Raw genomic sequence first — 12,632 nt, forward strand, 5'->3', positions numbered from 1 at the left:
GCAGGATCGTGCGGCAGAGGTGCGCACGCAAGTGCACGGACGTAGCAGCCAGTCTGAGCTCGGCATTCCAGCGATCGCGGCGAGGCCATCGCGTCGCGCTTACTATAAGCGCACGCGACGGCGGCAATGCATTTGTTTTGACGCGACGTCGCTGTTGCTGGCACCAAGTGCAGCATTAGACACAAAAATTTCTTGCAGCTTACTATTTATAACTTTAAAGCAGCAGTCCAAGTTGCCAGTTCTCTCCCTCTCCTCCTTTTATATGTGCATCAATTCAAGCCACACAATCAGTAATTAGCTAAGTTGCAGATCCGTTCCCTGTGATCGGTTGGCAAAGATTTGGCTAGGGGTTCACTAAATTGCTGCAGAGGAGTATTGACTCAGTATCTGTGACTTTGTAAATGGTTGCTATATAAACAAAAGGCTTGTTAGTGATGCTGCGGCCGTTATTCGAACACTTCACGTGTCATGTACATCGGAATCCCGATTTGAAACCGCGGGATGAATTCCAGCCTCCCCGCAATAAGATGCAAGCGCGGCGAGTGCAGAAAAACGAATTTTAGTGTTCTGGCTTTTTAAAAACATGAAATTGACACAGTAGCACAATAGCACAGAACTGTACACATTACAATTCATCCATTTTATTGCAAACGAAGAAACATAATCCATGAAATTGAAACAAAACATCCGCGATAAGCGCGGGTGCCTGGGGCGATTGGCCGCGTTCATGCTGCGTGGGGAACAGCAGAGAACTCCAAATCGGCGCCGGGATGTGATCGAATAACGGCTGCTGCATCAGTACATTATAAGGCACGTAATAGATTATCCAAGGCACTATGGATTTAAGAAATTTATTATCAAGCTAAGCACAACGTTTCGACCTTCTCTGAGGTCTTCTTTCTCAAGTGACTGGCGTCATGCCAGTCACTTGAGAAAGACCTCAGAGAAGGTCGAAACGTTGTGCTTAGCTTGATAATAAATTTCTTAAATCCGTAGTGCCTTGGATCATCTATTACGTGCCTTAGTTTAGGAATTTGTGTTACAGGATTCCCTGACCCAGGAGCACCGGTATTTATTCACAAGTATCTTGCTCTATGTTGATACCTGATTAGGTGTGCAGCACTGTTATCCCTTTTTTTTTACATTATAATACATTACAAATGTAATGCAGAGCTGTTTTAAAAAAAGTGATACAAGTATTTTCTCATAGTGCAGAATTGATTTATTTAAAAAAAAACACATGTAGGATATTGCTTGGTCTGCAGCTTTAAATTACCATAATTTTTGTGCATGCAATCTTTTGCTGGTCAGTGCTAACACATGAGCAGATGAATGTTGATTAGCAGTTTGTCACCAGTTGAAGTAGTTAATTGGTTCCTCCTCACATAAAGCTGCAGACCAAGCAATATCCTACGTGTTTGTTTTGTTTTTAAAATAGATCAGTTCTGTACCATGAGAGAATACTTATCGCATTTGTTTTAAACAACTCTGAATTACATTTGTAATGTATTATAAGCATTTTTGTTTTCAATAGCAACCATTTACAAAGTCACATCCCCTTCCTCTTATGAAACAGGCTCTGGAACACTCCTTTTTGAGCCCTGACCTCTCTAGCAGTGACCCAATTGTATCTAGTGACTGTCTGGTCACATGATCTACAGGAAACCAACTTTGTGTGTCCTTAGAATATTCTGTTTAATTCTGGATCTAGCAATATTGATAAATAGGGAATTATCCCAGCCCCAGGTCAAAGATATCACTAGATGTGCTACTAATGATAGGTTTTAAATTGACATTTATTTTGTCTATATAATCATTAAACATTTATTTAAAATGTGTGTAGATGGATTTCTATCTCTCATGATTATTATATTTCCAGTTATAAATGGAGGTTGAGTGCAATGTTTATGGGATCTTCTCTTTTTGCTGTGTTCATATATTTTATCCATATTTGCACCCCCACAACATTAAAAGGCTGAGCAGGCCCCCCCCCCTTTTGTGTATCACATGATCTTCCCCACAGAACTTTGCATCTTTGGTCCTCTTCTGCTACACTGACAGCCATTTAGTGAACCCTTTAGCCGAATCTTCGCCGATCGATCGCCAATTTAGCTAATTACTTATTGTATGAATTGTATTGAGGCACATATTAAAGGGGGGGGGGGCGACAAAAACGGCTGCTTTGACAGCTGTTTTCAAATCTCTGGTAAACTTGCACTGGGTTAGTGTCTCAGCTTTCTTTTCAATTCAACTGATGTGCGCATGTAGTTGCACAGGTGTTTCCCTTATGTTCTGTGCTGTTATATGTCATTGGCATGGCATGTATTTATCATTTTATTTATATAACGCCAACCATGTACGCAGCGCATTACAACAGGAGGTAAATACATTACAATGGGAAGACGTGGTAGAGGAGCCCCTGCCCCAAAGAGCACACAATCTAACTTATGTTGGGGGGCTTACAGACACAGGGGTAGAAGTGCAGACAGGGAAGGTCAAGTGCACCTGGAGAGTGAAACAGAGGCATAAACCGTTTAATGAGATGCTGCTTTTAATAGGTGGGTTTTCAGCTGGGTTTGTGGAAAGTGACGGTGCTTGACGAGTATTGAGTGGAAGAGCGTCCAGGGAGAGAGTAGTGCAAAAGGTTCAACGGGAGAGGGCTGTAGAGGTAAAAGATGAGAACCTTGGGTTTAACGTAAGAGAAGTAAGGGATTAACAAGAGATTGGAGATATATGGAGAGGCAGAGAGGAGTGTAGAGCCTTAAAAGAAAGCAGAAAAATGTTGTGGTTTATACGGAAATTAATAGGAAGCTAGAGAGAGTTGAGGAGGTAAAGCAGATAAGTTACTAAAAGAGCAAGAGATGATTCAATAACCTTGCAATAGCATTTTGAATGGATTGTAAAGGAGCGTGGTGTGAGGCAGGGAGGCCAGATAAAAGAATGTTACAGTAATCAATGCGGGAAAGAACAAGGGCATGCATTGGTGTGGAGGTGAAACATAGCAATTTTGTGAAGGATGACGCAGCATGATTTAGTAACCAGGTTTGTATTGGGGGTGGGGGGAGAAGGAAAGGGGGCAGTTGAATGTAACCCATAGGCAGTGTTCTAACGAGGCTTTGGATACTGGTGTTATTGACTAACACAGAAGGGAACAATGACACCTGCTTTGGGAGGGAATGAGACGTTATGTTTTAACCATGTTAAGCTTTAGGCAACAAAGGGCCAATTTTTTACTGGACTGGAAGTGTAAGGTCAGGTGGAGATGTGTATATAGTTGTGTATCATCGGCATAGAGACGATGGGGGAATTCAAAGGAGTCAATGAGGTCACCCAGCGAGTCGGTATGTAGAGAAGACTACGGGGCCTAAAACTGAGCTTTGAGATACGCCTACGGAGAATTCCATAGAGGTTGAGGAGCAGTTGTCATAAGAGACACTGAAGGGATGGTGAGAGAGGTAGAAGGAAAACCAGGAGAGCAGTGCCACGGATGCCAAAAGAGTGAAGCATGTATAGGACAAGCGGGTGGTCAACACTATCGAAAGCTGAGGCGAGGTCTAGAAGAATCACAATTAAGTTGTTTTCTTGAGATTTGCAACATGGAAGTCATTAACTACTTTGTGTGCCGTTTCTGTAGAGTATGCTGTGTGGAAGCCTCTTTGGAGAAGGTCAAGTAGGTTATGGGAGTTCTGAAAGTGATCTATACGTAAAGAAGAAAATTAGTTCCAGAAGTTCAGAAGCATAAGGGAGACAGGGCAACTTTACACTAGTCAATGTCCAGGTGCCTGGATAGAGGGGCTTTGTTGAACAACATTTAGAGTTCTTGGTTTTGGTCTACTGTGTACGTTCTCGGATAGATGATTATCACTTCTTCATTACATTACTGTCTTGGGTTAACTTGAATTATGTAAACTTTTCTGTAGTTAACTTCGTTCTTGAAAGAGGCAGTGATGTAATATAATCATTTTGCAAACGTTTATGTAGAGGGAAGGAACATAGGATATTGTGGGATTCAGATATTTGGTCACAAGCATGCATTTTGCATCTCCAAACCACATGATCTCTACTTGAATGTAATTAAAAATTGTCCTGTATAAGAGCCTGAGAAGTGGAGTTCGATACCGTGTAGGTACCCAGTGTATAGAAAGTGCTTCCAGTGCTGACCTCAATGTTTCTGTTGCAGTAAATAGCGACTTGACGGTAGATGCTCTGAAACTTCACAATGACCTTCAGTCAGGGTCCCTGTCCATGCCGAAGAAGGCTGATGCCTTCCAAGACCACATGGAAGAGGAGAATGAAATGGCGATAACTGTGAAATCTGGTGCCACTTTCCTTAGTGGCCTCTCTGACTGCACTAATGTTACATTCGGCAAAGTGCAAAGGTTCTGGGAGTCAAATTCTGCTGCACACAAGGAGGTGAGTTTTCCTGTTGTGGTTCAAATCTCTTGTTTAGCTGTGGGCTTTATACCTTCATCTAGGCAGTTTCTGGAAACCTTTAATGTGCTGAGATGTTATAAACCACTTTGGATATCCATACAATCATCTACATTAATGGCTATGTACATCTAAGTAATGGTTCTCACGGCCAGAAGAGCAGGAAGTAGAAGATGTTACGTGGTACAAACACTGTTTTATTATTGCAGACCAATCAATTCACCAAATGTCAGTCAAGACTGATCCTTAGTTGCTCACATCTTTCAATCCTGTGTTGGTTGCTCCTCAGATCTGTGCTGTTCTGGCTGCTGTTACTGAAGTGATCCGCACACAGGGAGGGAAGGAGACAGAGACTGAATACTTTGCTGCACTGGTGAGTTGTCAGCGAAGCTCTCATGGGCCATATACATTTAGTGTTAGGAGCGGTCATCTGTATTGCTTGGTTTAGCACATTATGGTTCTTTCAATGCGTAACATAGCTGCCTTATTTTTATTTTGTGTATGCGGCAAACTGAACATAAATGTTTGGTTATGTTCACATGATGCACATAACATCGAACTTAAAAGGTCATCTTGCATTAATGTATGGTCCAATCAAAATCGGGATAAAAACTAGTATTTTAGTCTAGCGGGAAGTAGCGCTTCATTTTCCCGACCAATTTATCATTTGCCTCACAAATGATTGTTGTAATTTCCACCTTGTTTTTTTGCTAAGCACATTAGATAATGCAATCACAGATGTTTTTATCAAGCTATACTATGATTACATCACACATTTTATTTGTGAGAAAGCGGAAATCTGGTTTAAAGTGCAATGTGGCTATACAATTATATAGAAAGGGGCAATGCCCAAAGTTTCCAAACCTTGTACACTAAGAAAAAGAGAGCCTGACCTTGGCTTGTAATCTTTGTAGGAACAGAGGGATGTTTGTAGCTATAGGAGATCATTTTGGGACTACTGGAATAAGTGTCAGCTATAGGAGATTGGTACTCGAGATGTTCAGAGAGCGTACCCTTTACTGACAAGGTAATCCAACGTTGCTGTATAAGTAGTAAGCAACAGTTTCCCTTGTATTAAAATACACTTGGTATCTGACCTTCCATGGTGATTCGTGCAGGTCTTTCATCTTGAGATAGATCATTGTATATTATTAATTCTGGGGGGACTGATGTATGTGTGTAATAAGCGCACAGTGGGAAATTCTGCTTTATTCATGTTTTGCCCTTGTGTTTAGATGACCACACTGGAAGCAGTAGAATCCCCTGAATCAGTGGCTGCAGTTGCATACCTGCTCAACCTCGTTCTGAAAAGGTCAGTTGTGTTATTCGAGTGAATTCTTTGGATGTTTTTTCATCCCTTTTAAATGTTAGAACATAACATGACTTTCACATGCCAGAGATGCATTAATGCACCAGTGCCATTAAAAAAAAAATATATATAGATTATTTCTCCCCTAGGTGGGAAGCAGGGGGACTCAAACACTGAACCACAATCATTTCTACTCCAGGGACCCTGCCCCCTAAGATACTTGCATCTGAAAGTGATGCTGATATCTCTGCTCATCACATGGGCTAATAGGAAGCCGCAAGAGATGGCCCTTTCTTTGCCCATCTGGAGCTGCTACCGGCATCACTTTCCGATGTAAGTAGCTCAGGAAGCACAGGTCCCCGGAGCTGAAATCAAAAGAATTACCGAGAGGTATAGCAACTTGAAGTATATGTAAAATCTACATTGTACACAAGTATCTTTCAGCCTGTGGGATAAAATACTTCTAATCCAGCTTGTCACTACGTTACCACCTGTTTCATTTCATGTCCTTCAGGGTTCCAGGTCCTGTGCTGATCAAGAAGTTCTCCGACACCTCCAAGGCTTTCATGGATATCATGGCTTCACAGGCCAACTGTGGCAGCACCTCGACTGTCCGCTGGGTAAGTGGCAGCAATAATAATAGCAAGATATGCGTTTTGAAAATGACCAAAGTAACAACAATAAGATCAAATATACAATGGTTCTTAAAACGAACTCCCGGAGATTCTCTCCGCAATCTCCCAAACACACAGAATGCTGAAAAATATTAGGTATTAAATATGTAAACGAAAACATTGTAGGAAAAAAAATGCATCCATTGGTGACTACAAAGCGCATTGTAGATTGACATTCAGATAAGCTTAACAGAAGGAGCTTGTCGTGAAATTTTTTTCCCCAACATTTTACTTGTTGTTTGGAATATCTTTTCGTTAATATTGATATGCTGTTTTCCTGTGCAATGGGTAGTCTGTAGATATTGTTCTATATGAAAGTAACACACACCCACCCCCCTTTGGCTCGGTTATTAAATAATGTGAACTGTGCGCTGGATTTAGAAGCTTCTTCCAGTTTAACCATAGAGAATTATTATAGCTTCATCATCTATATCTATTTGCTAGAATCCTGTGTTCATGACTAGACCCCTGCATTAGTGATAACATTCAAGAACTTTGCTTTTCTTTTTAATTGCATTTTTTAAATGGGTGCGCTAAACTAGTTATTTATGTGACTTTCTAAAAGAAACGTGCCTTTCTTGTTCTATTTAGATTGTCTCTTGTCTGGCTGTCTTGCTACGAAAGCAGGATCTGTCAGCGTGGAGCTACCCGTCAACGTTACAGGTGTATCACGGCTTACTCAGCTTCACAGTCCACACAAAGCCGAAGGTGAGTGATCCACATCTGCAGTACTCGCACTGCGAGGACCTAGTCCTTTTTTTCAACTGCTTTTAGGGCAAAGCGTGGGGGGGTGGGGAAGCAGTCATTTCATACATGTGCGATTTCTTTGGGGAGAAATGGTTTTTCTCTCTTGAGTATGTATTGTTTTTAATTTCTGTTTTTAGATCCGGAAGGCGGCCCAGCTGGGTGTATGTTCTATCTTAAAAGGCAGCGAGTTCATGTTTAGCGACTCTGCTCCCAGTCACCATCCAGCTGCACAATCTACAGCAAAATTCTGCATCCAAGAAATTGAGAAGTCCGGAGGTAGGAGGTGCTGCTGGATTTAGAGGCAGTGCGTTGGGTTGGGGTTAGCACAGTTCCTGTAAGACTCAATGTTGTGCGTTACATTTCACAAAACCCTGCTTAATTGAGTATTGCCTTGGTAAATAAACAGTTTATTCTGCATCCTTTCTACCCTGAGCATTTTTCCACATATGGACTAGACAGAAAGGCCCCTGTTTTCCGATGTCCCGTGGCTTCATTGTGGTGCTTTATCTGTAAACCGTAGCAGCAAGGCCATGTACTATTTGATCAGAAAAATAAAGATTAGCCCTCCCTAAGATGTTTATCACACATGGTAGAAACCGTGACTGGCCATTTTTGACCAAAAGCCATAAAAGAAGAAGCAGTACACAAAATATACAGCGTTGGTAGAATTACGCTTTCAGTGTGTAAATGTACCTTTGCTTTCTTTGTATTTGCTTGTTTAAATAATTTTTAAACCCTTCAAATGTCTAGTGTAGCATCTGTAGGACATTATTAGACGCACAGAGATTAAGCGAAAAGCCTAGCACTCCAACATAGTGGTCAGTATTTATTTATCTAACCCAGGGGTAGCCAACTCCAGTCCTTGAGCTACCAACAGGCCAGATTTTAAGGATATCCCTGCTTCATGAGCCACTGATTGAGCCACCTGTGCTGAAGCAGGGATATCCCTAAAACCTGACCTGTTGGTGGCTCTTGAAGACTGGAGTTGGCCAGCACTGATACAACATTTCTCATGAGAAAGGCCTGCAGTGTTGGATCGAAATTTTGGATGAATAAATAAATATTCCACTGTTTTGGAGCGCTATTCTTTTCGCGACATTTCTATGGGATACCACCAGTGGTGGGATTCAGCTGGTGTGCACCGGTTTGTGCGAACCTCTTAATAAAATGTCACAAGTTTGCCGAACCGGTGCTTAGTTCTCTCACCTGTCCGCGCGGCGTCTACCAGCATCTCCCGGCATCTTTCCCCTGCATATTTCTCAATATGGCCGCACTGCATCAACTGGCGCTGCGTTTCCATGTCAACGGGAATGCCACGCGACGTAACCGCAACATGACGTCACGCTTCGTGTTGTCATGGCAACGCAGAGCCATGTGATGCTGCGCAGCCATATTTAAAAGCTTTGCAGGGGAACATGCGATGCCGGAGCATGCTGGGAGACGCCGCTCGCTTCCCGGACAGGTGAAGGAGAGATCGAGGGGAGATGTGAGGGAGAGATCTGAGCGGGATTGGGGAGAATGATGCGGGCTTGGGGAGATCTGATGATGAGAGGGAGAAGCTGTTGATTGTGATTTTTCACTATGAAAAGGCGGTAAGGGGAGAGGGAACCAGTTGCTAAAATTATTCAAACCCACCACCATTTAGTTTCAGCCACCCGCAAGTATCTTGATTTTTGAGCGCATCGATACCTTTTATATATTATTAATCACATAACATAATGTTTGGAATAATCCTATATTTATCATGCTGGGTGAGGAAGCTTTTACAAATAGTTATTCTCTTACATAAATGCATTGCAAAATATTGGTTAATTTATCTTATCATAATCCAAAAGCAAATGGTTTGGGGATATTCTAGTTCTTTAGGGGTTTGCAGAGCTGGGTATATTCAAAGACAAATCCTGCAATCTATAGGTGTTTGTATATGCCAGGATAGCTCTGCTTCACTCTTTAAAGAAAGAGGCATTTTGGTGGAAAGTAAGGGATGTCCAGTGCTGTGCTGCTTTTATTTCCGCTCCGGGGACCCCCTGCTTCCCCAGATTCAGACCTCCAAAGGGGGTGCCGGTATCTCGGCAAAGTTTAAAGCTCCCGCGTCACGCGGGCAATAGGAAGCCGAACGTGATGACGTCACGGCCTCGTATTGGCCCGCGGGTTGCTGGAGCTTTCAAATGCTGCCATTACGTTAACCCTGCTAGCTGAGCGGAGGTGCGTATCTTCGGAGTCGGGGTCCCTGGAGCTCAAATTTATGAGATTCAGCTCCTGAGACCCCCCAGCTTCAATCCTGTTTAAAAAAGTAATTCGGCAAAACAATTTTGCGCTTGCCGCTTTAGTTAGAACAGTCTTCTCTCATGAGGCATTGTGCTGATCTGATGAGAACATGTTTGCCCGTCCTGAGAGCATATAATCCTATCCCTGTTGCAGAGGTCTATAAACATCACTCGCAATTAGTCTAATAATTCCTTCCTATCGTGTTTGTATCAGGCAGTAAAGAAGCCACCACCACCTTGCACATGCTGACACTGCTCAAGGACTCGCTGTCCTGTTTCCCTGTCAGTGTGGTGAAATCCTGTAGCGAGACCCTGCTGAAGGTCATGACGCTGAGCCACGTGGTAAGCACTTGTAACCTGTCTAATACCCTACCACTGAAATGCACTTATTACATGAAAGGATCCTCTTGTCCTTTTTCCTACCTTTCCCCTCTCTCTCTAGGACAAAGTTGGATAATGTTCCTTCCCTCTTCATTTTGTATGTGTCCCGATTTTTTTTTTTTTTGTTTGCAAGCTGGAACGGGTGTTCTTGTTTTTTGGAATATACCCACCCCCACAGACACACACACCTCCACACCCAAGACACACACACACACACACCTCCACACCCAAGACACACACACACCAACACCCCCCACCCTCCCCACCCCAGTTGGCGCGTCGTCCCCCTGCTGCAATGCGCCAGTGGAATCTTTAATGTCTGCTACATTTGTGTGTGTTTATGTGAGTACGTTCACTGGCTGTGCACTTCTTTAACCCAGGAACCCAGGCTGTGCTGAGAAGCTGTGTAATATGACAGGCATAATGTTATAGGGGACCATGTTAAAGTAGTAAGAAATAGTGACACACTGCCCATTTGCATGTCGTTACCCAGAATCCCTGTCTGCAGTGGAAGCATTATATCCTAATAGATAATGCGGAAAGGCAGGGTTACAGACCTGTCTGAGACGTGAAAGAACCACGTGTGGTGTGTGTGGTGTGTTCTACTATTAAAGTATAAATACGAGTTCTGAAATGATATTCCTCAACCATTGGAATCCCCTTCTTTGTGCATACCGGGCGTGCTTATTGTACATGTTTTTCCTCCTCTCTATGCCACAGAGAGAACCATAAGCAGATCCTTTTCCCCATGGTATTGGGTCACCTGGTGTTTTATAGTTCTGCCAACCCCCTCACAGTTACTGTTTTACTTTCTGCTTCCCATTTCTGAGATTTTGAAGTGTGTACATATTTCCAGTAGGAATTATTTATTTTAGGCGGACATGAAACCCTGTTTCAGTTTTCTACCCAAGTTTGATAAAAGCTCTATATAGCCAGTGGGGTCTCCACGTGTAGGAACGCCACAGTCCTAAATAAGGAGAAAGAACCCCTAGTTCAGACTCGCTCTTCCAAAAAACTGAGATGCCTGGGGTGAGGATATCATAGTTTATTTGTGAAGCGCCAACATATTCAACAGCACGGTACAATAATTTATGTATTTTACAAAAAACAAAACGGCTACATATAAGGGAGGACAAACAGATACAAAGAGGTGAGGAGGGCCCTGCTGGTGAGCGCTTACAGTCTAGAGGGAATGAGGGACAATTTTGAAAAAAAAAGAAAGAAGCTAAGGTGGCTACTCATTGTAGTAGGATAAGGTGTGGTTCGGGTTACAATATGACCCAGTCTGACATCTGAAGCCATTAAGGTTTGGCGTGGGGGGATGTTACTTAGGGTAGAGATTGGTCCAGCCACACAGCTGGTCTCAATGAGGCTGGGGGGGGGGGGGGAGGGAAGTTGGATATTAGGTTGGCTGCAAAGATTGTCATATTTCTTCCCTCTGTTCCGTGTTCCTCTGTATTAAACCTGGATATTCTTCCCACTTTGCAGCTAATCACAGCGTGTGCAATGCAGGCATTTCATGAGCTCTTCCGTTCCAAACCAAGCTCCTCCACACTGACTGCTGAGCTCAATGGTCAAATCATCACGGTGAGTATGGGATGGGTATAGTTAATAGCATCTTTTAAGCATAATTCTTCTATTTAGTTGCTTGACATTTTGGGAATCACGTCTGTCCTCATTGTTTGAAATTTTTTCATTTTTATAACCACAGGAAATATATTGTCCATTCAGTGGTTTCCATGGTGATTATTGCTGCGGTTTGGTACCTGATCTGTTGATTTTAACTAGCCTCAAAGCTGATGGTTGACTAATTAGCCTTATGTTCTTTCTGTGCCTCTGGTTCTGACAGGCGCTGTATGATTACCTGCCCAGTGAGAATGACCTGCAGCCCCTGTCGGCGTGGCTAGCAGTCATGGAGAAAGCTCACGTCAACCTGTCCAGGTAACTGCTGTGCAATTGTGGCATTCCTTACCTGGCTGCTCTTTACTGATTAAGAGCGCTGACCCGTGCTGAGGTGTGCTTACGCTTACCAGTGAGCCCCTGCAGCCGCAATGAGAGTGGCTTTAGCAGGGGCTCGCGCACACTTCCGCAAGCGTGCGGAAGCGTAGGTCTTAGGAAAAATTTCGTTTCAAGCGCTCACGGGAGCGCTGGGCCGGTCACGTGAGCGGTTCGCCCAATGAGGACGAACCAGCTCCGTGACGTCACTGGCCCGCCCCCCGACACGCCCCCGGATGGCGCGCTAACCAAGGCCAGGGAAAGCACCTGCTTTCCCTCAGCCTCAGCGCGCCTCCGCACGGGCTGAGGCACCATGGACTCAGCCTAAGGTGTTTTTTTACATGATCAGCCACCTTAACCAATAAAAAAAACAAATGTACACTATGAAAAAATGAATGTTTTCTAATCGGCAAGACGTTATTGTGCTATTAGATGGACACATACGACCCAATTGTGACCTATATTCATTAGGGTGCTAAACCATAGCACGATTCGGGCGTTAGTATGTGCTAAAGCATAGCACCATTTAGTGAATCTGGACCTGTGCGGTTTTATTTTTATTAAAGCCTTTTTTTTCCTCCCCTTTATTACATGAAGATTGCAGGGTGAGCTGTGCCTGGCTCACCTTCCCCGCCTCTTCTCCACCTCCATGAACTGCTTCCTGTCGCCTCACTCGCAGGTTGTGTCTGCAGCTGCCCAAACATTGAGGGTATGTGGTCTGACCTCTACAATAATGCGTGCGGATCTAACAACCCAAGCAGTGTAATGCAGGCAGGCGAGGCCAAATGCAAATGTCAGGTTTATGGTAAGACCTGTAGGCATAGATAA

At 43.5% G+C, this 12,632-nt stretch overlaps 1 protein-coding gene across 2 annotated transcripts in view; it reads left to right on the plus strand.

Annotated features, from left to right (window-relative positions):
* The window catches only part of RRP12 (ribosomal RNA processing 12 homolog), a 46,904-nt gene that overhangs the window by 980 nt on the left and 33,292 nt on the right, over positions 1–12,632 (plus strand). For both annotated transcript variants that reach the window (XM_075612389.1, XM_075612390.1), the window contains exons 2-11: positions 4,181–4,413; positions 4,721–4,804; positions 5,667–5,743; positions 6,255–6,360; positions 7,006–7,122; positions 7,299–7,437; positions 9,643–9,770; positions 11,298–11,396; positions 11,659–11,750; positions 12,402–12,513. In XM_075612389.1, the coding sequence (XP_075468504.1) occupies positions 4,181–4,413; positions 4,721–4,804; positions 5,667–5,743; positions 6,255–6,360; positions 7,006–7,122; positions 7,299–7,437; positions 9,643–9,770; positions 11,298–11,396; positions 11,659–11,750; positions 12,402–12,513 (1,187 nt within the window). The remainder of the gene's footprint in view (positions 1–4,180; positions 4,414–4,720; positions 4,805–5,666; positions 5,744–6,254; positions 6,361–7,005; positions 7,123–7,298; positions 7,438–9,642; positions 9,771–11,297; positions 11,397–11,658; positions 11,751–12,401; positions 12,514–12,632) is intronic.

This window comes from Ascaphus truei, chromosome 8 (assembly GCF_040206685.1).
Source record: "Ascaphus truei isolate aAscTru1 chromosome 8, aAscTru1.hap1, whole genome shotgun sequence".
NCBI classification, from domain to species: Eukaryota; Metazoa; Chordata; class Amphibia; order Anura; family Ascaphidae; genus Ascaphus; species Ascaphus truei.